The sequence below is a fragment of the Aplysia californica genome, unplaced genomic scaffold, assembly GCF_000002075.1.
Source record: "Aplysia californica isolate F4 #8 unplaced genomic scaffold, AplCal3.0 scaffold00646, whole genome shotgun sequence".
Classification (NCBI taxonomy): Eukaryota; Metazoa; Mollusca; class Gastropoda; order Aplysiida; family Aplysiidae; genus Aplysia; species Aplysia californica.
Window position 1 is genome coordinate 193,925 of NW_004797916.1, and position 25,002 is coordinate 218,926.

Sequence of the window (25,002 nt, forward strand, 5' to 3'; positions counted from 1 at the left end):
CCCCTACGTACACAATTTAGATTATTTCAGAGCAGCTTCAACTTAACCCTGCCAGTCAGGGGGCCAACCCAGGCTGACAGGGATACAACATCCTATCAGAAAGCCCAAGTTCTCAATAAAAACTCTCCCCACTTGGGAATCAAACTCGAGTGTCCTGTGTGCGACAGTGAAGTACCTAACTGCTACCCCACAGACATATTTTGTGAAATGAGCTAACAAAATGAGTTACCTCTCGGATTCAAGCTTTATGGAAATATATTCTTCATGCTTACAGGTGGAGTTTTTACAATTTTTAAGTATGAAATAATAAAAGGCATGTTATTCTTAAAGAATATGGCATTAACAGAAAATCTGCAAATTCGACCCTTCTGTCGATTTTTGGCCAGTACCTCCATTTCTGGATCGATGGATTGAGAGAAGTAACTCGTTTTCTCAGCACACCTTACACTAGTCTTTACAGAGTGAGGATAAAACATTCTTCTTGCAACAGTAATGACATAGACACATACACTATATTAAAAAAATAATATACAAATTACAAAAATAAAACAAATAAAAAGAAACTCGAACTACAGAGCAGAATACAAACCGAACAAACAAAAAGGCTGAGCTTTTTCCAAAGTTTTTTTTTTTCAACCATATTTATGTAGCTCAAAACAGAATCAAATATGAATGAACATGAAGAAGACAATGAGCAGACGAGGAAGATGAAGCCATACACACTCGTTTCTTTTCTTTTTTTTTGTTTTTTTGTTCCTTCTTTCTCTCCGTTCTGAGCAGCACTAACCAACACAGACACACAAGCCTTGGGCGGGATGATGGCCCAGGCTACAGCACAGCACACAACTACTACGGCAACCACACTGAGGAAACTTCTCCATGGTGATTCTGTTTGACTGTCGGAGGGAAACTCGTATCCGAAATGAGTAAAAGAAGAGAAGATGGGGGAGGGGGGGTGTATTAGGTATTGAACTGTGACTATACCAGTTTAATGTATATATGTGTGTGTTTGACTTCTTTTATTACACTTAGGTCAAGTGTGTGTGTGTGTGTGTGTGTGTGTGTGTGTGTGTGTGTGTGTGTGTGTGTTTGTCTGTATCTGAGTGAGTGAATGAAACTGACAAAGGTCAAGCTAAGTTGTGTTTACTTTCAAAGGTCTATTTCTTCGGTACATCTGACCACTTCATTCGGACACAACATCGATGAACAAACCTACAGAGGACAAAATAAAGCATTATCTCATCCTCTCAGGCATGGGTAAATGAATTTGATGATAACGACTGTGAATGACGATGATGATGATGATGATGATAATGACCATGATGACGATGATGATGATGATGAAAATGACAATGAAGATGATGACAAGTGATGGACGTGATATGACAAGGCCAAAACGCGTCTGTTCACAACGTGTTCTAGCAAAACAAATAATCCAAAACAAACCAAAAATAAGTTTCAATACAACCATACCAAGATTAACATAAAGAAAGGAAACGAAAAAAAATAAAAAAATTAGAAAAGCAAAGAACAGATATAATATCTGAGAAGACCAGTGGCTAACGGACATTCACCGAGGACCACTCGGTGGAAAAAAAAACCATACAAACAGCCTATCCTGACCCCACTGGGTTCTTTGCCACCAAATAGCTTCTCAGTCCATTTCTCAAAAGAGTAATTTTTTAAAAAGCCTTTTTAAGCCCCGTCCGACACAATAAAGGTCATTTAGGGAGCAGGCTGCTTCAACCCTCGCCTGTCAGGGCAAGCCTGCGCAGATAGGGATATATACAACAAGATCCCCGCAGACAGGAACCAAAAAAAAAAAAAATGTCCCCACTCAGGAATCAAACCCATGTCTTTTTATGCACGCAACAACAAAGGCCATTAATACTTCACTGCAGTCCTTTGGACTTAGATACAGTTTCAGAAAATGCGGCACATTTCACGTTGGCACACTCTCCTTCTCTTTTTTTCTCTCCTCAACCAGGAAACAATAAGTGTGCAAGTGCAGTGATTTGTTGATGTGTCCACAGACAAACTTTTGGTATATTATTACGGTGCATGACAGAATTGACCACTGAACTCATCGTCTCCACTGCAAGTATGAATCAGAGCAAAAAGAGAAGCCAATGTTGTTTTGCGCTCGTTTCACGCATATGTTTTAAAAGCTCCATACTAAACCATACTAAACCTACACAGTGTCGGAGCAAACACCCCCACCCCTCCCCCCCCTCAAAACAATGAAGGAAGAGAGTCTCTTTTTCCATTACAACCTGGCTTTACAGCAAAACATCAAAAACTTTGGCTGCGTCGAGAAAAACTAACCAGTTGATTTTTTCTCCTCAGAAACAACCAGGACAGCCCTGAAAAGAAATGAAATGCCATCAAACCAATGGCCTTGGAGCTAAACGGAAACCTATCTATGAATTCACACACATACGCACACAAACACACAAGAAGATGATTTTAGTGGAATCTGTGTATATTGTTCTCGATAACAATTCTGAAAACAACAATAAACATGGGAACATTGATGAAAACTGCACCAACGAAACATTTACAGAACGAACGGATAACTATCTTGAGTGGTCCTTGGCTATAAAGCTCACACCTGCACATTTACTTTACGAAAAGCCACTTATTGATTCCGCGGGAGGACTGAGGCAAGCTGTCAGCCACAGACAATAGAAGGACAAGTTCCCGTGATGCCTGACAACACCAAATGGTTTACAGCACAGTTTTAAAAAACAAACCCAGGCCTAGACAAGGGTCTCCACAAACAGAAAAAAACAACAACAAGAAAACCCCAAAGCTGCCAAGAGCGAGCATACAATCAAACACACCAGAAACATACAACTACAACCTCTCACAAAGGGTGAAAAAACTGCTGCAAAAAGGAGGAGGGGGGTGGGGGTGGGGGGGGTGGAGGGCTTTTGTTTCAAAGAAATATCTTAGCAACATTTAGTCTTCCAAAATGGAGCTACCAAAGATTCCAGAAAAAACCTACCCTAGCCAAACAGGAGCGAAAGTCTGTGACTATGAGATCATGATCCTGTTGGCTTCTTCAATATCAAAACCAAAGAGAGCTACATGACTAGGGCAGAAAAATCTGTTGCTATTTTCACAATCTTTAAATACTCGGCCCAGAAACTTTTACAACACACACCAAATATTTCCTTATTGATAGATTGTAATTCCCACAAACGTAAAACATCTAGCTTAAAGAATGAGTTTCATAGTAGATTCTCTATAGTTAATAAAATGGGACACTCTTAGTCCCTCTTTCTGACATACTGCACAATACAATGCTAAGAAAAGAGGAACCAGAAAACAGACCAAGGTTATAAAAAGTGGGAAGGAGGGGAATGTAACAGACACTAACGAGGGGTAGGCAAACAAAGGAGAAACAAAACTTTAATAAGAGATCAAATTTAAATGAGAGATGTGGTCTGCAACGTAATCTCCAACTCCTAAAAACATGATGGGGCACTGGCATTGTATAGCTTCGAAACCAAAAATCTTGCTCGATACACAAGTATCCAATAAAATTTCCGCCAGCGGCATAAGACACAGAAAATTTGTGGCAAAGGGCTGGAAACTGTACGCAATGCTGATGATAACAAGCCAGCTTGAAATAAATCCTACAATTGATTCACAAAAAAACACAAAAGTAAAGAAAAGCAGTCAAAAGTAGAAATAACACTCACAAGCTGAGACAACAATGTGCTTGAAATACGCAGCACTAGGGAAACCAAACAAAACCCAAACAGGAGAGGACTGGAGAGAGAAAAAAAAATTGCGGAACCAAAGATACAGGGATCAATCACACTGAATAGGTTTACAAACAATCAGTTGTGCAACTGTCCAAAACAATACATGTAGTCAGTCCCCTTCTCTGAGACGAGTAATCTAGTAGCTACCAAGATCACGACTCTTTACACAACAGACAAATAATCACACACCACAGTGTCTTCACACCATATTATATTTCAAACCCACAACAAAAATCCAACGTCTACAGCAGAAGTCAAAATTTTAAAAATTCAACTCAACAAGGGCAGCTTTTGGTACAACTTAACTTCTACCCCAGCTTGAGCCACTATTTGGAAACTAGTGCCCATGGATAACAACACACCCAACTAAACAACATCGACACAAATTCAGTCAGTATCTCTTTGCCCTCACACCAATCATTCTAGAAGACTACCAATAAACATTTATCTCTGCAAGTTTTTGGCAACAAAAACATATACTATTACCGATCCAAAATGTTCAAAGCCCTCGCAACAACGGCTCCGACGGGTCACAGGACAAAACCCCTAGAAACGAATCAACCAATAACATTTTCAGCCTCACTGGTGCACCAAAATATTTCATGATTGAGTGCTCACTCATGTCTTTATTATTTTCTAGATATCGCTGCTACCCCCCCCCTCCCCCTTTCAAGCTTTCATTCTAAACCAATCCCTGATGCAAACCAAACAATCTTACAACTCAACTAAACTACTTTAAACAATGACAACCATACCTCTACTTTCAAAGCAACAAACACTTTGAAACAACATTACACTCACAATAATTCACCAACCACAACAATAAGGTCCACACACTTACAAACTCTCGAACACCCAAGAAAATTCTGCTAAAGAGTAAATATAATGACAGCATACACAAAACGATACGGCCAATCACATAATAATGAAATATCCAGTCAACAATCAATCAGTCACAAGTGGGAAGGCTGGACAGCCCACCCCAAATGGTTAACTGATTGAACAGTAGTAATAATGCCACCTGCCACCCCCTCCCCCCATCCCATTAATCGTGTCAGTGTCATGACATCCATGAAGGAAAGTCCCTCCTCCCTCGCCCACGGGGGGGCTAAAAGCAAACTTCTGTGCCCCCACATGCAGACAGACAGACCATTTTCCATCTAGATCGAAACTGGAGGAGTAAACACTTGTAAACACCCCCCTCCCCCCTAACATAAGTCTTCCAAAGCCACCAAAAAGAAAAGGAATGCATTTTAGTGAAAGTCTAAAATATCAAAACCTTTGCAAGGGTGGGGAAAATTCCTATCAAAAGAAGAAAAAGTGAAGGAAAAGAGAAACAGCCCAGTATTTCAAATTGGAATTATTATGTCTCTCAATAAGTTTAAACTCAAGAAATTAAGTTTTACTGGTATACTTTTCACTACCCAACATCGAAACAAGAAAGGATACATTATGTACCCATACCGAAATTAACCCCCCCCCCCCAAAAAAACAACAACAAACCAATTCGTCTGCCACACAAGTTTCAGTGTAAGCAAAGAACAACATGGAACAGCCATAACACCCAGAAAAAAAAAAAAAAATAGAAATACAGAATCTCAACTGAGACCCGGCTGACAAAATGGCTGTCATGAAACTATTGAAACTATCCTGAAAAGGAACATCCCCGCCTTTCCCCCTTTCCCATTTCCCCCAAGGGTGGGGGGAAAAAAACAACTAATAAAAACATACGACATGATATGAAATTGAAACGGTCAAATTTTTGTCCTTTTCTGAATCAAACATAATCTTTGTCTTCACAGAAGTTAAAAAAAAAAAAAAAAAAATCAAATCAAGAGAGGAGATGGGACGAGGTCAGAGAAAATAATAACAAAGGAGTCTGCGAAGTACTATGGAGCAGCAAATGATGGTATTTACAATGACGAAAGAAAAAACAAAAGACACACACCACCGACTGGCAGGAAAGTGAGTGTAAACTTGTGTAAATGTAGACATTCTGTGCCCCTAAAGACACAATTTGTTAACTTGTGGCAAACATTCAGGAGGATGAATTCAGAAAATATGGGTAAAACAAACTCTAAATGAAAAGTGATTCAAGAGAAATTTGGATGTATGTACAAGATCAGATTTGAACTCTGATGTGAAAACCAAATATGTGAACCTTTGTACACTGTGGTTAGTATTTATTCTTTGAAAATCAAGGGAACAGACTCAAACGAACCTGCTGAAACATGGTAACAATTTGACGTGCCTAAAGTAACAGACTTTAATGAAAAAAAAAAAAAAGAAAGAAAGAAAAGAAAGAAAAAAGACACAAGAGAACCTACCCAATGTCAAAGACTAATGACAGAGGACAAGGGCTCATTTCAACAAAAACACACTTTCTTTTTTTGTTGTTTAGCTATTTGACAAAATTATAAATACGACTCGTATATGTACAGGAAAACTTGCTCACTCGATCAACTTGCTCACTAGATCAACTTACTACAAGGGCTTAATCAGGTTAGATGTTCTGACAATGACCAAGTTGAGGAGTTGGGAAGGTATAGTCTGGGATTCTTTTTCTCCTTAGCTGCAAATCTGTCTCCCCCCCCCCCCCCCCTTCCTCCTAGCAAAAAAAAAATTAGAAAAGAAATCTTAAGACTACAAACATGTCCACCATTTTGAGAACAAAAGAAGCACCCCCCCCCCCCCCCCCCAATCCACTACTCCCCAAGTTAGGATCTTTCCACTTCCAACCGGATTGAGCCCTCTTCCAAACACATTCACATTTTTTCATATGCAGTTGAGTAGGAGAATACACAAGAACTCGCATCAACTCACTATGCTTGCAACAAAGTGCAATGCTAAGCTTACTTTTCAAGAATCCTACAACTTAATTTTAGTCTCAATAAAGATATAAAATACAATATTCCTGTGATTTTCATTAATCTAAGTTCTACTTATAAAACTGAATTATGTTTAGAGAATGGTGCTCAAGAGAAAATAAATTTTCCCAAAATATGTTTTGTTTTTCATTTGCCTATTTTCTAAGCCAGAACACAGAGAGAGCGAGAGCCTTGTGCCCCTCCCCCCTGCACATGCCATATGTACACAGCCCCACACCCTTACGCAACAACCACGGACGGCCACCACAAACCAGTGCTTCATGTCATGCTTGGGCCACTCAAACGAGACTTCTCCTGTTCTAGTCACACGACGGGATCAGAACACAAGAATCTGATAAAGCTAAAAGCCATGCTGTGCGGCATCATTAAACAACGCATTTCACTGAAAACTACCAGTCCGTCGTGGAATTTCGAAGTCAAATGATACGACACTGAAATTCAGCTTTTTTTCAAAGTTGCACTGTCTGTGCAGCCTGATATGAAAATGCTGCATGAGGGACACATTCGGCTGGTCACGCTATATACAGTCATAAAGGAGGGAGTACTAGTGCGCACTCAGCAGTGTGGATCAGTCCAACTGGCCACAATTACAGATGTCATCCTCCCCTTCCAAATGTAAGCCCCACAGAGAACTAGTCCATAAAATTTTTTTTTAAAGATTCTGACCATGACTAATAACCTACTCGATTTTCAAAAGCCGCAGAGACTTATTCTATTACTCTCCTTAAAAAAAAAAACCCACCTCAAAACAAACCAATTTCCTAATGCCTATTTTGTAACAAAACTACTGCACTCTTCCAATATCTGAGAAATTTAAAAAGTTTGACATCATTAATTACTCGTACATTATCGACGATAACGAAATTTTCCAACAAAAAGAAACCATCCCTACAAAAGATTAACCCCCCCACACACATAGACATTGTGTCCCCTACTCTACATTATATTACAGCGAGTTACTGAAGAAACCTATCCTTTCAAAATGGACCTTCACTGTGACCTGATATTCTGATTTGGGTATCTGGCATGTCAAGCCTTGCCTCCTCCACTGCCAAGAGCCACCATCGACCCACTTTATCCCTTCAACGGCTACGGCACTTTGGTCAGGGTGTGCCTAAAAGAACCCTAGTGTCCCACAGTATTCCGCAGATGGCCAGCCAGCAATTAAAACCAGGGTGGACGTGTGGTTAAAACCACAAGCCTGTTTGTCCAAACACACCCCCTTGTGACAACACAACTTTTCGACTGGCTTGCATGCAGACTTCAAAACACTGGCACTCTACTCTCACGGCAACTTTTTCTGAGGTATGCCTCAACTCCTCATATCGGTCGCTGTACGCACAAGGCACTTTGCTCGAGGCGTGCTTAAACCTCTTAATGATTCAACACTCATTGGGATTACCATGCGACCCGCACTCTTGGAATCTTAATTTGACTAGTTAGGTAGTGCGATGCAGGGGTCTGTGTCATATTCTACGTTTTTCCCCCAGGCAGAACACTCGTGTTACCAAACCATTCGCCACGTCACATTCACCCTCGGAAAAAGAAAACAAACCAAAAAAAAAACAAAAAACCCCAGGTCAGACTGGGCATTGGCTACGAGACAAGTCAAACCACACCAACATGGCATCTCAACTTGCCTAGTAACAATCAACAAGCTTTCAATAAATCAAAATTCTCAAACTATTAACAAACGATAACCTTAACAACATTATGTACACATGTTCAGATGACCACAGCCCTGCTCAGAACAAAGCTAGTGCTTTCTAAAGAATAAAAAACTGCCTACATTTTTCTGCGCCTCAAGACAGGATAGGTCAACAGCTTCAGCCGAGCGCAGGGCAACTTTGTGTCTGGCTTGCCGGGACCAGGTGTAGACAGGACATGGTGAAATACCACGATTCCCAATTAACTAAGATTAATGCAACGGGAATACAGCACAGCTTGCGGATACCTTTGGGGGGTCCACACAGTTCTACCCTAGCACTGTTCTCAACAGGCAAATATATATATATGGATCTGGGATCATCATTTCATCCGTATTTACAAATCGAACGTACACATGAGCAAATGCCACAATCTGATCAGCAGCCCAACTAGCCACCACCATGAACCCCAGCAACCTTTCGCCTCCACAAATTTTTTTTTTTACAAAAGTCAACTAAGAGACAACTAGCTGGGAGATTTTTCCACTCAAAACAACAGGGGTGGAATACCACATACTAAATCTTTACACTCAGCTCCCATCCAAAACTCCAGTTGATCAAGTCTTCCACCCAGAAAGGCCGGAGCGGTGCTCTCTCAGTTCCGCTCAAGCTCGTCCACAGTCATCACATGACTGCCTTGGGTGGGCAGTGGGGGCATGCTGGGCAGCTGCGTCTTGAGGATGTCTGGGCTGAACCAGCGCTGGATACCAGAGTTCAAGTCTGGCTTTCCTCCTCCTCCTCCTCCCCCATTCATGCTGGACACCGGGGGCTGTGGGCCATCTGAACCAAGGAAGATTATATTTGTTAAGTTTAGTTTCAGTAACAGTTTTACAGCAGTTGCAAAACAATTAGGCCATATAAGTGCTGAAGATTAGAGGCATTACGAGAGAGTAAGGAACACAAAAAAGCAGGAAAGATAGAGAGATAAGGACAATAGATGTTTTGTTTGCTTTAGTAAGCGTTTTATGGCACTTGCAACACAATTAGGTAATAAAATGATGAAGATTAGCACTGTTACTAGCGAGTAATAAACACAAAAAGAATGGAAAGATAAGCCATAGATGTTTCATAGGTAAGAATCAGCACCGGCCACCCATCCACAACCAAAGAAGTAAAAAAGGTTGTGAATGCTATACACACACATAGAAGCACAGTTAAGATTAAAATGAGCCTGGCAATTTCAAACTTACCTGGGTGAGAATAAAAGTACATTTTCAAAAAATGGTCAATCATAAATGTAGCAAAGACAATGAAAAATTAAATTTTTATTCAAATTGCTTAAAAAAGGGCTTAATGAAAATAAAGTAAATTCTAAGAACTATGGTCTTTAAATTTTAAAAATCCATTGATAAATAAAAAAGTTATTGGGATTTTTGTTCACAAAATTTTGGGGGACCTTCATAGAGGGAAATATCGCCAAAATGTGGGACATGTCTTGATGTATTTTAAGGAAAAACTGTTAATAAGTCAGTAATGAATTGGAGTACATGAATGAATCTTGGAATCTTCATGTGATTTTTTGTGCAGAATCTAGTTCTGCTATCACTTTTTCGATGTCTTTATTACTTTGGATCTTAAAGACTGATATTTGCGTGTAATTTGTTGAATTTGCGTGACATCGTTTTTTCTGCGACGCGATCACCCCATCTAAAACTCAGTAAAGCGGTATCTGGAAATCCCGCAATGAAGTCATCGGTGACTTATTTAATTATAGGCAGCCAATTACATTCCGCCTAGCAATCACGCGCCTCTTGCATGCCGGCACCTCGCGTTCGGAATGCGTGATCTAGTTTCCAGCTCTAGGGTATTATCAATAGATGGGTGGTAATTTTAAGTTGGTACGTAAAATGTACTACACGCAGAGATCTGAAATTTTACAGCAATAAAGAAGACATGTGGGGCACCTGTATGGTCGGTGATCACCCGGCAGCTCCGCTTTGTTTTCGAACCGCAGAGGAAATTCACAAAAACATGGCAATTTCTCAGGTTCTAGAAATCGCTCGGAATTGTACGCTGGCATGTCCCAAGTTTCATTTATTTTCGTCAACAAGTTTTCCCGTAACTATACTTAGAAAAGAGTCACTTCTGATTCCGAGCGGCCCAAAAATTACACTTCGCATGGAGGCCGTTTTCCGGCCCAAGGCGCAGCGGGCGATTGGCATTGCTAATAAATGTTTTATGCCCCCCACTGATATAACTTAGTTCACATACTATGGTACAAGCTTTTAGACCTATCTGTCAAATCCAACCAAGACTGAACTGGAGACATTCCAGGAGAAGGACGGAGATACTAAAACATTTTCTCCAAACAGGAATGGGACTTGCCGTCTGGTCATACTCATAGTAAGAGCAGAGAATATGACCAATACAAAGATGCAGGTAAAGAGCTTCTTTTTTTCGTTTAAAATGTACATGTTTACACACCCCCATCAACACAATAAATGTATTTGTATTCACACCCCCATCAACACAATTTATACCATTTAGGAGGCAGGCTTTCAACCCTGCCTGTTAGGGCCAACCCACGCCGAGAGGGATACAAAGTCCCAGGAGAAAGGCCAAGACACTTGATAAAAATAGATTCTCCCACAGGAATAGAACTTGGGTCTCCTGCTTGCAAACAGCGAAGAGTCTACCCGCTACACCACAAACGCCAGTATGCAAGGAACTGACACAGCATAAAAATCCTGGAGATGGTATTAAGCTTTTCCGGAATATGAACTCACTCATTTTCAGGTGGCCGTGAGGCGAAGCCACTCTCTGTATGGTGGCTGACAGAGCAGCTGGCGAGAGCGGCCCTGCATTCTGCGGGCTCATGGGGGCCGACACGGGGCCGCCCCGGGTGTGCAGGGGCGGGAGGGGGGCCATGCCTCGCTGCTGCTGCATGGCCATCATGGATAGCTGCTGGCTGCGCTGAGCGTTGGCTGCATGGGCTGGAGGAGGCAGGAAAAGATGGGAAATTATAAGAGACACCTTGCTAAGTCTTTTAGTTTAAGAGTCTTACAGAACTAGGGACACAATAAGGCCATATAAGTGGCGAAGATTTGAGGTGTTACAAGAAAGTAACATTCATGAAAGAAAAGGAGGGGAGATGAGTATAATAAATTTTTGATACGAAAGAAGGAGCAAACCACACCAGAGCACCCGCCAATCACCCTGTGACATCATGGTAGTCTTTCATCTCTTTTCATTGAAGTTTTCAGTCGTTTTCGAGTACAGAGAAGCATATCAACACAATAATTGGTGAGGTGGCAATGGGGAAGAAAAACAGCCAGAAAGAAACAGCAGACGAAGCACTTCTGACTGAAGACGTACATAAATATACAATTAACACCTTAAAACAAACATATTATTCAACCTTAGACTCTTACATCACTGACAATTTCTATGATTCACTAGGAGAGATCAAATAACTAGAGCCATGTCAGCAGACCTGCTACTCAATGAAATCTCAAAATCAGGATCTCAGGGGGGAAAAAAATCAGGATCAACAGCAAATCACCAAGGTGACTGCCAAGTCGACTTAAAATTTGTCCAGGGGTGTCCATAAATATATATATGCCCTCTGTGTGTGTGTTTTATCATTATTCTTTTTTAAATCCTGAAGCATCACATAAGCACTCCTAGTCTAAGGGTCACCCCCATCAATAAGTTCAGAAAGACTCCTCAACCAGTGTGCATGAACTTAAGCTGACCCCATCAACGAACGGTCACCGACACACCAGGAACTCACATGCCAAAGTCTAGTCACGTGATGCGAACGCGGGATCGAAAGTTTTATTTGACAGGAGCGACTAACTGCACGTTCATACCAAACACTCTGACGAGTGACTGTCGCTTTAGGCCGACCAACCAAATGTACCAACAAATCTCTTATCCCTCATATGCGTTCAGACCAAAGTAAAGACAACGGTGGAGTATTAGTCTAGTGAGCGATGTTAGTTTTATAACGGTTAGAACGACTGTCGCTCATCCGAGTGTTTGGTATGAATGCGCGGTTACTTGACCACCGACGAGGCTTGTTTTGAAAGTAACAGCAGAACTACGAATATTATCGATTATTTGTATGTCGCAATTGTAACAGTTATCAGGCTATCATCGGAGAATTCTGAGTGCTAGCAAAGATTAAACACAACTCGGGGCGAGTCAACCACTAAATCCTGCATCGGTATTTCGGAAAATAATACTCCAAATTCCTACTGACAAAAAGTTCAATAGGTGCTTCTCGCAACAGAAAAGAAGGCAAAGTAAGTTTTTAGAAAAATCCGGCACAACAGCAGACTGGAACAAAAAATCGGGATACATGCGATCAAAATCGGGAAATTCGGGATTTGGGGCAAAAAAATCGGGATATTGCAACTAAATCGGGATGAGAGGCAGGTCTGTGTCAGTCACTTGAGACTTGAGACCACTGGAAGTGAGCATGCTAATGAACATCATTTTTGACACAATAGTTGATGCAGAGCGATGTACTTTGACTAAGCAAAGAGATCATACAACTAAAGCTACGACTGACTCTTGATCTTCTTGTTTTATTTTGTTTTACAACACAATTAAGTTATAAAAGTGCCACACATTAGGCATTAAACATGATAAGGGCAATAAGACGTTTGATAGGAAAGAAGGAGCAAACCACACCAGAGCACCCGTCAACCACCCACTCCTCTTCCTTGTGCAAAAGACCAACATACTCCACCCACTCCTCTTCCTTGTGCAAAAAACCAACATACTCCACCCACTCCTCTTCCTTGTGCAAAAAATCAACATACTGCTCCATCCACTCCTCTTCTTTGAGCAAAAGCTCAGCTTACCTCTGGCGGCAAGTTGATGCTGCATGGCCGCTGCTGAATTGATGGGAGCAGCCATCATGGGCATGTGTCCCCCGATGGGCATCCCGACGGGAGGCGGGCCCAGGTGGTGGATAGGCGTAGCCATTGGCGGGGGAGGGAGCACCATGCCCGGCTGGGAATGAGGTGGCTGGGGGAGAAAAACACCGGAGTTTAGTTTTTGTTTCAGAAAGAGTTTTAAGGCACTTGCAACACAATAAGGTCATATAAGTGCCAAAGATTAGAGGTGTTACAAGAGAGTAACAAACACAAAAAAGGAGGAGAGATAAGGACGATAGATGTTTGAAAGGGAAGAAGGCGCAAACCACACCAGAGCACCTCAACCACCCACAAACACAGGAGTTGCTAGAAACCTTACACATATGCTGTGAGCAGCAACTATACCTAGGCTTTATTTTTTCATTCATACTTTGTCACTCAGACATGTCATGTCGACACTTCACTGTCTCAAGGGTAAAAGACTCCATCGACAACAACAGTTAAAAAAAGACGGCCTCATTCAACAGTAAGCCTACGAGTTTGTCGGCCCAGACAACGACCAACATGCTCTCCTACTACATCACACTTTAAATCCGGCCAAATCCACGTTTACTCACCAGTCTATGTATCAATGACAATCTACAAATGCTGACATAAGAACACCTGATCTCATGTGAGCTGGAACATTTTTAACAGAAGGGTCTGGTTTCAGTTTTACTAAAAGTTTTACAGCACTTGCAACACAATAAGGTCATATAAGTGCTAAAGATTAAAGGCGTCACAAGGGAGTAACAAACACACAAAGAAAAGGAGGAGAGATCACAACCATAGAGGTTTGATCGGAAAGAAGGAGCAAACCACACCAGAGCACTCGCCCAACACCTGGTATCAACAAGAAAAAAAAAAATGCCATTTGCTTATACTGCGGCACCAAATTGACCCCACACAAAGAGAAGGCTTTAACACTAAAGCTTTGTCTTTAATCTACAACCATTAACAACAGAGAATGGCACCCAAAATGAAAGCAAATCCAGAGTAGCGCTCCAGACAGTCACTGCCTAACACAAGCCTAAAGCAAGGTCATCCCCTATATTATGTTGTTGTTGTTAGCGATCCAGTAGCATCTGAGCGTTAACTCTTCTGCATGATGCCATTCGGTAATAGCTGCATGTCTATTCTAATTGTTGTCTTGAGGAGTAGAGGCAATTAGATGTGTGGGGTAGCTTGGGAAGAAAACATCCCCTTATATTATGAGAATGAAGAAAAATTATCAGAAAAGGCCCCCTGCTCATGTGTCAGCTTAAGACCCACTTCTAACACAGAACACACGACATGAAAATGGGGAACTTCACTCTTCCAGGATAAATTATTACAGTGCTGTTCTCACTCCCAACATAACTTTTGGGCCAGCAGGGCAAAGGTAGAGCAAAAGCACAGCTGAGATCAACAGGATTACCCAGGCTATACCAGAGCCATGCAGTGCCACAGGGTTCAACAAACCATACCTGAGCCATGCGGTGCATCTGCTGCAGTTGCTGTTGCTCCAGGAGTCGCATGATGTCCACATTGGCTGCCGAGCTGACCGGCTGTTGCTGCTGCTGCACAGAGCTGGAGCCCACGATGGCCCGGCCAGCCGCACCTCCCTTGTTGTTGGAGTTGGGGGTGCTGACAGACGAGGATGCGGTTGCTGCTGTCGAGAAAGACGGTGGCGCCATCTTCATTCCTCCGGGAACTGGTAGATGACAAAAAGGGCACAAATAAATCTTTTTTTATCAGTCGGTGAACTGCAATACAAGCTGATATCACTACTAAAAAAAAACCCAGCTAAAATAAAACCAACCAAAGAAAGTTACTAAAATAGAAAAATAATTTTTTAAAAAGATTTTATCTATATAATTACATTTATCAAGAGAAAATTTAATTTTTTTTAAATACGTTTTTAAAAAGCACCCCTACTCAACTTCCATAAGAAGCTAGCGACAGTAAAGAACTCAGTAACAAAGCACAGACACAGCTGTGAAATATAAGGAGAGCTATAGTAATAGTCCGTTTTTATTACAAAGTGAACAATTAAGAAAAAAGCAGACTGAAAAAGATAGTGAAATCCTGCAAGACCCCCTTATTCCTTAATCCCTCCCTTCCCTTACTCCAAGTTCCCCTTACTCCTGCATCCCCCTCCTACTCCTGTATGTCCCCCCTTACTCCTCACTCCTGTATGCCCCCCACCCATCTTCATACTCCTGCGTGCCCCCCCCCCCTCCTATATTCCATGTCCCCCTTATTCCTTAATGTCCCCCTTACTCTTTACTCCTGTATGTCCCCCCTTACTCCTCACTCCTGTATGCCCCCCACCCATCTTCATACTCCTGCGTGCCCCCCCCCCTCCTATATTCCATGTCCCCCTTATTCCTTAATGTCCCCCTTACTCTTTACTCCTGTATGTCCCCCCTTACTCCTCACTCCTGTATGCCCCCCATCCATCTTCATACTCCTGCATGCCCCCCCCTCCCTCCTATATTCCATGGTCCCCCTTACTCCTTACTCCTGTATGTCCCCCTTACTCCTGCATGCCACCCTATCTACTGCACCTGACCCTTTCTCCCGTACATCCCCCTTACCAGCAACACCGGCGCCCCCGGTGACGGGCCGACTGCCCATGCCTGCTGGAAGTGGTAGTTGCTGCTGTTGCTGAGGAAACCCAAGCATAGGGTGCGAATGCTGCTGCTGCCCCGGAATTCCTTGGTCTTCTGACAGTAGTTCAGATGGCACTGGAGCTGGAAAAAAATCAACGAACAACAAGTTTCGAGCTCGCACCATTTTGAGAAATAGTTGCATATATGCTTGAACAGCAGCTTATTAGCTTAATTCCTACCATCAAATGACTGTCAGTAATCATGCAGATAACAGAAACATAATCTCAGCTGCAACTGCTGCCTCATTCTCTTTTTTCTCTCTTAACACAAAATCTCTTGGTATTATCTGGAGCTCTGTGAGCACGCTGGCATTAGAGGTCGCAGCAGTTCCAAGAAGTCATCAGTAATACCACAACTTCGCTGCTGATCTTCAGCTTTCTGCTTTTCATAGGGACAATCCTCCACTTCCATACAGAAAGCCATGTCACTACTCTTAATGCTTTAAAATTTAAGGTAATTGTAGAAAGACCTGTCTTTCCACATATCTATTAAGGGTGGTTGTTCTGTTTTGCTTGAGCTATTGCTGCACTGATGTCTTTTGTAGCAAGTGATGTCTGATAATTTGTAAGAGCTAAATGGCAACCAACCAGCCACAGTTATAAGTTCCCGTTCTAGGAACAGATGAGGAAAGTCCCTACTACTGAGCAATGAACAATCCCTTTAGTTGAAGTGAACAGTCTGTCAACACGACAGTGACAACATTGCTCAAAGAACAGCAAAACAAGAGTAATAATAATAAGAGAAACAGAAGAAACGGACCACTGCGTAGTGCCTGGCAAGCATCCATGGGCAAATGAGAAAGGGGGGGAAAACAAAATCAAGGTGAAGAAATGACCTACCTTTAACAATAGGCCGACCGTGACCGGCATTCCTGGAGGCTTCCGCCGCAGCCTTGGATTTGTCCAGCCTCTGGGACAGATAGCCTGGTTTCTCAGCCAGGATAGACAGCTTCAGCTGAGATAACAAAACACAACCAGTGTTAGCAAGGGTGAGGGAAGGGGAAAGGGAAGGGGGGACAAGTGCACAAAAATAAAACCAAAAGTAATAAAATAAAAGAATAAACGACAAGACGAAAAGAGAGAGGTGAACAGTGTAGCAGCTTTGCAGCTAGATACAAGTGTCCAGTTACCATTAACTTTTAGTTTACCTCGGGTAACTACAGTTGAAATTGTCCAAGACCGCCACCCATTGTCATGGAGAAAAGTAGCTGTCTAAACAGGTGGCCACCTCACAGTGTCATTAGAATGTTTTAAAAAACCAAAATACTCAAAGGGATGAGATGGGAAGTGGCCGTTTGTACAGGTGGTGGTCTTATACATACAGGTGGCCGTTATAGCAGGTTCGACTGTGTGTTTACTTTACATTGCTATAACCACCAATTCAGAGACCATTTTAGAAAAAGCTTCAAAGCCAGTGGGGAATGATCAAGGCCCCACTGACCTATTTACAAAACTGATTTGGATCTTTTTCACACAATGTGTACATGAATTTATCTTCATCTTGTTTGAAATACAAATGTTTTAAAAGCTGCAAAGCTTTACATTGTTGAAACAGAAGTTTTCAGGAGGAAAAAAATTAAGGTTTAAAGTCTTAAAGGTGTGCAAATCATGCAGTTCACTCAAGGCGTGCCTCGGCGCCACTCGTTTTCCAAAAAAACCCAGCATCAAGAAAGGGACACTTTCTCAAATCTGGTTTTTGAAGTGCCGATGGCAAAAAAGCCAAGCAAACAGACTTGTGCAAAAACTTCATGGTTTTGCACACCTCCAGTGCTAACAAGATTTCGGCAGAGAACACCACCTTGACCTTGCGGAAATGTACTGTACCTGGTCTCCTCTCACCACTGGCTGGGGCAGATCTTCCCTCAACCCTCCATCCCCCAAGATGCCAGCATTTACCTTCTCTTCCACCGACATGGGCTGTGAGAGGCTGCCGGGCAGAACATTAATCTGACCGATGCGGAGCGAGCTGTCCAGCTGGCTGGTCAGTGAGACCAGGTTTGGGTTGACCGGGTCCAGGAAGCTGATGTCGTTGAGGTCTTCCAGGCTGGCCTTCAGCTCAGACTTGGGCAGGCCGTCCATCTGGTGGTCAGCCGGACTGTCACCGCTCAGCTCTTGCATGGACGGCATGTACTCTGGTGACACACAAACACAGGAGTTGTTGGGCCCGTCAGTTTATTGAAGTTTGTGAGTGTATGTGTGTCTGTGTGTGAGTGTCAGAGTATGTGTGCATGTGAGAGGAAAAGCGTATGTGCAAGCGTGAGAATTAATTTGTAACATTGCATGTTTGAGTGTGGGTGTGAGATTGAAAGAGACAAAGGCAGACACATATAGACGGATATGCAGGTTTTGCAACCGTAAAAAAAGACCGGCCAGATTACAAGCGCTCTATCAACCTGTAGCACAAATCAAAGGATGGCAAATAGAAACAGAAGCTTAGCTTAACAGTGAAGTCATCTGGTGCTGGAAAAAATACCCCCCTGAAAAAACCCATTAAAAAAACAACTAAGAGCAAAAGCAACAAAAGGGCAGTAGAGAACAACGGCAGCACCAGCAAATCGTTTGGTCAGAATTTACAAAATCAAAAAAGAAACAAGTTCCAGCCGCAGTGTGAGACATCCTTATGGCTTGTAACAACCCCCCGCCCAAAAGAAATAAATAAAAGATTGCTGGGAAAAAGAAGGGCTTATCAGTATGGAAATGGTACACAGGATGCTTATTGTGGAAGCAAAAGGAATTTGTAAAGGAAAAGAAAAACAACAATTATTTCTTCTGACCTGGTTCGTTTTCTATCTTTCCTTCCTGAGCCTGTTTCTCTTTCTCCATGGCTTTATCCGAATGCATCTTTCTCAGCACCGAGGTCGGAGTGAAAGTGTCCAGCGAGGCCCCCTGAAATTTCATCCACTTAGATGAGTCAACAAGAGCAAACTGCAAAGGATTTATCAGTGGAACTAAGTAAGTATGGAGAAATGGAATGCTCCTGGCTGGCAGATATAGTTGTGCCTAAAAATAACTTTTTTTTCTGCGACAGAGCGTGATCCTGTCATTTCTTCTACTAAACCTATCTGCCATTAAGTGTGCCCCATTTATGATTTCCATAATTTTAATCAATATTCCATTCGCCCTACAAAGATTTCAATAAGATTCGTCAAAGAGGCGGCATTAATGTGGAGAAACACACGGACACAATAAACAAAACCACAGAAAGAGAGTGCATAGAGGCACTCTCTAATCACCTACTGAAAGAGGTTAGAGATTTACAACTCATATTTGAAGATTCTAGTGCACCTTAGAGCAAATAAAAAAAGGTGAACTATCAATTACAGGGCGGATGATATTTTTGAGAAGACATAAAATAGAAATAGTGGGTATCAATTTTCTAACTTTAAAAAGGTATTTTCACTATTGATTCTCGTGAATTGGCTGGAACTTTTGCTGTAAGTTTATTCAGAAGCCTTGCGCACAACACTTCACTTTCCACAACCACCAACCACAGAACACTACATTTCTCCACATTCAGTTGGGATCTGTAAACAATCAGCATACACAGAACACATTTATAAAAATTTCCCACAACTGACCTTACATCGAACCCCTTTGTTATGACATTTCCCTAAAATCTACAAACAAAAGGAAAATGCAAAAAAACCTCTTCAGAAGTGTAGTAAATCTGGGGACTTAGCTAACGTCCACTTCCAGAGACTTAATTTGTCCTCCTCTCCGTCATATTCTTTTCATTTCCTCTCCTCAAATATTAATATCTATCCAACTTGCTTGTGATTATTCCACCTGTAATTTTAGGACCCACTTGCACCAATTACCACAATTAATCTGTACTATATTCCCTGTCTTTGAGACTAGCGCTGCGCACGACAAAAGCATACGCTTCATTCCTAACCAGGACCATAATAATAATTGTTTGTTCATAAATGTCTTACGATAACCAATCCCATCTGCAGAGGAGAATGTTTCCAAAGTGAAACAAACAATAAGGGTTCAGATTACTTGTGGCTTCTTAGTTTAGTTTAGTTTTAGTAGAGGTTTTACGGCACTCGAAACTGCATAAGGTCATATGAGCGCCAGAAGATTAGAGGTGTTATAAGAGAGTAACAAACATAAAAAAGAAGGGGAGACAAGGACAATAGATCTTTGATAGAAAAGAAGAAGCAAACCACACCAGAGCACCCGCCAACCACCCACACTTGTGGCTTCTGCTTTGACCAGTCAGACCAATAAGACTATAACACCCCACCAAATATGTGACATATATAAAAGTAGTTGGATGGCTAGAGACCACCCACCCTCCACACTAACATATTCAACGAAGCAGGATGGGAAGCAACCCCACTCCCGCCATATTGCGACACATCTAAAGAGAAGCTGGACGGGAAGTGATGTGTCTCACCTTTGGCTGTGGGTGTGGAGGTAACACTGTCTGGACAGCAGGCTGAGGTTTGATCACGTTGATGTACTGCTGCTGCTGTTGATTGGGTGACTTGGCTCTGCACAACATAAAACACTGTTGTTTGAACAAAGCTGCTCGGTTCTTCTGCTCGATTTTGTATGAGTACGGCACTATTCTCGACACACAAGTCTGGTTTTAAGCATAGCACCAGGCCCAAGAGAAAGACCAAAAAGGTACAAAAGAGACGCAAAAGTAAGCTTAATGAAATCAAATCAAATTCAGCCCCACTGTTTAAGCATGAGCATAAAGTAAAAAACAAAACCAACCAAAATGGCATGGTGTTCGCCTGTCAACCCGCAGGTCCGGAGTTCCACCCTTGCCTGCGACATCCCCCCCACACCCTTATTCCTAGAGGATAGGTAGGATCGATCAGGAAAAAAATTTCAAAATTAAATTAGACCTATCTGAAGCCATTCTAATCAGTATAAATATACAGATTTCTTTTCAAAATTGCATGTACCGCCATTTCAACCCACAATCACAATTGCAAATAAAAGATAAGATTGCAGAACAACCCATCTTTACCTCTCCTGCTGCTTCTTCATGAAGCGTTCACTTTGATCCTGAAGCTGTTTCTTGATGAGGGCGTTAAACATGACGGCCTGGGCGTGAGCGGAGAGCTCCTGGGGGCTGGGGACACGGGGTGGCACCGGGGAGCGTACACCGCTGGGGGACTGCCACATGATAAGTAACAACAATAATAATATTGACAATAATCATTTTAAAACTGGTGAAACGATATAGGTTTAACATCCCTATCAACACTTTTAGGTCATGTAAGAGGCGGGATAATAATAATAAAATAATGATAACATTAATCAAACTAATAAATAACATTTTTATAGCGCATATCTCTACTTGACAACAAGTTCTTGTAGACCTGGATTAAAGTATAGACTTCAAACTTCCAAGACTGATGAAGTATTACTCAAGTTTCTTGGAATAGTAATGTTATGAGTGTGGTACCTTCCACAATGGCAACAGTCCCGTGAAAGGAGAATGCAACTTCTGAAAAACAAAAAAAAACTGGGCTTGTAAACCCAAAGTTGAGTTACATTTGGGGAGGATAGAAGAGGGAGGACAGAAGGAGGAGGAAGGAAGGGAGGTGGTTTAGTTTAAGTTAGTGTTTTACGACACTTGTAACAAATTAAGGTCATATAAGTGCCAAAGATTAGAGGCAAGTAAAAAAAAAAAATTTTTTTTAAAGGAGGGGAGATAAGGGCAATATATGTCTGATAGGAAAGGAGCAAACCACACCAGAGCACCCGGAAAACCATCCATGGAGAAGGATGAGGACGAGGAGGAGGTGGAGGAGGAAAAGGAGAAAAGGGACAACAACATACCACCAACAACAAAAGGACAATACTAGAAAACGCATCGTATCCTTCACCAGATGTGTGCGCAACAAAACCTGATGACAAGGAGCTGGTTCACCAGCAGCAAAACAACCCACATCATCTGCTGTACTTACAGGAATAGTGGTGGCCGTCAAGTTGGCGCCAACGGTCAAGGCGCGGGGACTGAGCTGCCCTGGATGGATGGGAGACGGAGCACTCAGGTGGAGGGGAGGCTGTTGGCTAAACACTGAAACATCCAAACACGGCAAACACCAAATAAGACACAGTTCTCTTTATCTTTTAATACTCTAGTTTTTAGTTTTAGTGAAGAGTTTTATGGCACTTGTAACTCAATAAAGGCCATATAAGGGGATGAAGAGTAGAGGTGTTACGAGAAAGTAACAAATACAAAAAAGGAGCAAACCACAACTCAGCACCCGCCAACCATGCTTTGATATTTTGGAAAGACTAGCACATGTGCGTTCAATGGGCCAGTATGCATAAAACATGTCCCTGTCAAACAGTATTTTCCTTTGATTTTAATTCTAACGTGAATCCCCTTTGAGCCATCAGGGAGTGGGCACAAGAGAAGTGATCAATATTATTATTACTTATTACTTTTTTAATTTTTAAAAATTTTAGTAGGAGTTTTACAGAACTTGCAACATTATAAGGTCATATAAATGCCGAAGATATGGGGTTACAAAAGAGTAACAAACACAAAAAAGGAGGGGAGATGTTAAAGAAAATATGAGAGACAGGGTGAGCAATTGAGTGTAAAAAAGAGAAGAGGTAAGGGGAGGGAAACGGAGAAACAGACAAACAAAACAAACGAACAAAACACACACTAAAGACACTCACTCAAAGGCGAGGGCACCCTCGCCGTGTTAGGAACGGCCGAGGGCTGCGAGGCCAGGATGCCCGGCAAAGGTGGGGCCGGGGAGGCGGGCTTCATCACAATGGTGGGGTTCTGCTGGATCAGGTTGAAGATGGGGTCCCCTGATGTGGGCGGCCCCCCACTGTGGGCCCGCGGCTTGGCCACCGGGTGAGGCGTCGACATGGCCTGCGGGGTCAGGCTGTGTCCAGTCAGGTCTTTGCCGGGCAGGCCTGGAGAGAAGGAATGCAGAAGGGAGTGAGTTTTACAAGAAAGTAAAAAAAAAAAAACCCAGAATAATAATGGTTATTTAGACACATCGCTTATTATCCCACGCTTTGCCTTTTTGTAATCAAAATGACCAAATCAACTGGTTGAAGAGGGGGAAAAAAAGTTTCCAAAATACACTGAGCCTGTGTAGACAGTGAATTAGCATGACAACAGTTACATTTGAGAGCTAAAGATGAGAACATCCCAACTCCTTGTTTTAAAAAACAATGGACTCCAAAGCTAAGAAGTAAACCGAGAACACTTATTGAAGTATTTTAAACATTAAAAAACAGAATGAACAGAAATAACAAGAGAAAGACAAACAAATCAGCAAGCACAAACCAGGAGGCATGTTGTGGGCCATGTGGTGCTGGAGCTGCTGCTGCTGTTGCAGCGTCATGGCCGACTTCTGCTGCATGGCCTGCGGCGGTGGCCCCACCATCTGAGGAGGCAGCTGCGACATCATCCCTTGCTGCGGCATGGGCGGGGGCCGCTGGGCATTGTGCATGGACTGTTGTAACAGCTGCAGCTGCTGCTCCTTGTTGCGCATCAGAGCCTGATGGAGGAAGAGAAAGGAACACTTCTTAATTGTACGAGTATTACACTACGTCATTGCTTCTTGTAGTGCCTGAGGGAGAAAGAGGTACAGAAACACTTCTTAATTCTACGAGTGTTACACTACCTCATTTCTCCTAGTTGCGCATCAGAGCCAGAAGGATAAAGAGGTAGAGAAAGTAAAATTATTATTTATATGAGTATCACACTGCATCACAACTATCAACACAACTATTAACCCTCATCCTGCGGGAGCCGGGTTTATGTAGCCCAATAAGCCTATTTCGGCACCTCGCCTGCGTTCTGGTCCCGAATCAGTGTAGCTCTTGGCACAGCTTACGCGCAGCGCGCATCCTCTTACGTGTCATTCGGGTCCCGAGTCGGATCCCCATTCACGCAGGTCAAGCGTGTGTGCGTCAGTCTGCTTGAGTTTGTGTGAGTTTGTGGCCTTCTAGAACCACCTGCGTTGGTTCGTAATTGAGACATACGTCTCATTCAAAACATGCCAAGTTGATAGCTCTAGATGTTCGTCCAATGAAATTATAGAAGAAATTGACCCACTTAGACATGAGGAGCTCGAAAGGATAGTCAGGAAACAAGACTTCCATTTTTCTATACAAAATATTTCACATGAGCTTGATTTTGTATGAAATGATACTACCTGATAAAAAATAAGCTTGTTTGATAGTTTTGAATACCCTTGTGCAGGTACAAAGAACAATTTGAGTGTAAAACATTCGGAAATTGACCTAAATTATCCCCTTTCGAACCTCAGGTCATTCATAACAACAAGAGCGTCCAGAAAGGTTATTCAAATGGGCGTAACTACTCGTAATGTCTTATCAGCTTGTGAGAGGGGGTTATTCATGTGTTTGTAACACTTTATAAATAGAAAGCTATGAAGGATAGAGCGTTATTTTCATCATCAGTTAACACACTCCCGCGGTATTCATGGCGAAAACACACGTTTCCCGGCCCGCGCGCTGTACACCAACAGTACACACTGAGTGACCCCGGCGGCCTGCCCGGCACGTCCGACGTAATCGGTTGCTGATAAGATACGCATCTGGGCACAGACGCAGGATAAGAGTTAATAACTTATGCCGTTTCACGCTTCAACCCTGTCTGTCAGGGCCAACCAACCCTGGCTCAGCATGATACAGCATCCCGGTAGACTGACGGAGAAGCTCAATTTTTTAAAAACTTTCCTTAACGAGCATCAAACATGTGTCTTTTGCATGCAAACAGTAAAGAGCCTAATAACCCGAGATGCTGGTGAGAGACGAAGTGAACAGTTCTCCAGTTGTAAGTCAGAGCAATGTAACTGTGGGTGGGCAGGATCACAAAGTCAAGTGGCGCCTGTTTTAGTTTTAGTAAGTGCTTTACAGCACTTGCAACACAATAAGGTCATATAAGTACTGAAGATTAGAGGTGTTACAAGAGAGGACATGCACAAAAGAGAAGGAGAGATAAGGACGATAGATGTTTGATAAGAAAGAAGAAGCAAACCACACCAGAGCACCCGCCAACCACCCACCAAGTGGTGTCTGAGACAGCAATAATTAGGAAGGTCACCGAGGTACATCCTTGAACCACTCGGTTAAAAAAATATTAGTAAG

The 25,002-nt window shown here is 42.4% G+C and overlaps 1 protein-coding gene across 5 annotated transcripts in view; it reads right to left on the reverse strand.

Annotated features, from left to right (window-relative positions):
- Positions 1-606: 606 nt before the first annotated feature.
- Positions 607-25,002, reverse strand: part of LOC101846530 (eukaryotic translation initiation factor 4E transporter) — a 51,092-nt gene continuing 26,696 nt past the window's right edge. For 3 of the 5 annotated variants that reach the window (XM_035972315.1, XM_035972314.1, XM_035972317.1), the window contains exons 15-27: positions 23,171-23,384; positions 22,546-22,791; positions 21,819-21,940; positions 20,873-21,021; positions 20,288-20,384; positions 18,660-18,771; positions 17,710-18,017; positions 16,726-16,840; positions 15,812-15,967; positions 14,699-14,925; positions 13,179-13,344; positions 11,094-11,300; positions 607-9,147 (exon numbers count right to left, since the gene is read on the reverse strand). In XM_035972315.1, the coding sequence (XP_035828208.1) occupies positions 8,963-9,147; positions 11,094-11,300; positions 13,179-13,344; positions 14,699-14,925; positions 15,812-15,967; positions 16,726-16,840; positions 17,710-18,017; positions 18,660-18,771; positions 20,288-20,384; positions 20,873-21,021; positions 21,819-21,940; positions 22,546-22,791; positions 23,171-23,384 (2,304 nt within the window). In that variant the 3' untranslated portion in view covers positions 607-8,962. The remainder of the gene's footprint in view (positions 9,148-11,093; positions 11,301-13,178; positions 13,345-14,698; positions 14,926-15,811; positions 15,968-16,725; positions 16,841-17,709; positions 18,018-18,659; positions 18,772-20,287; positions 20,385-20,872; positions 21,022-21,818; positions 21,941-22,545; positions 22,792-23,170; positions 23,385-25,002) is intronic. The other 2 variants (XM_035972318.1, XM_035972316.1) reach the window with 2 other exon arrangements.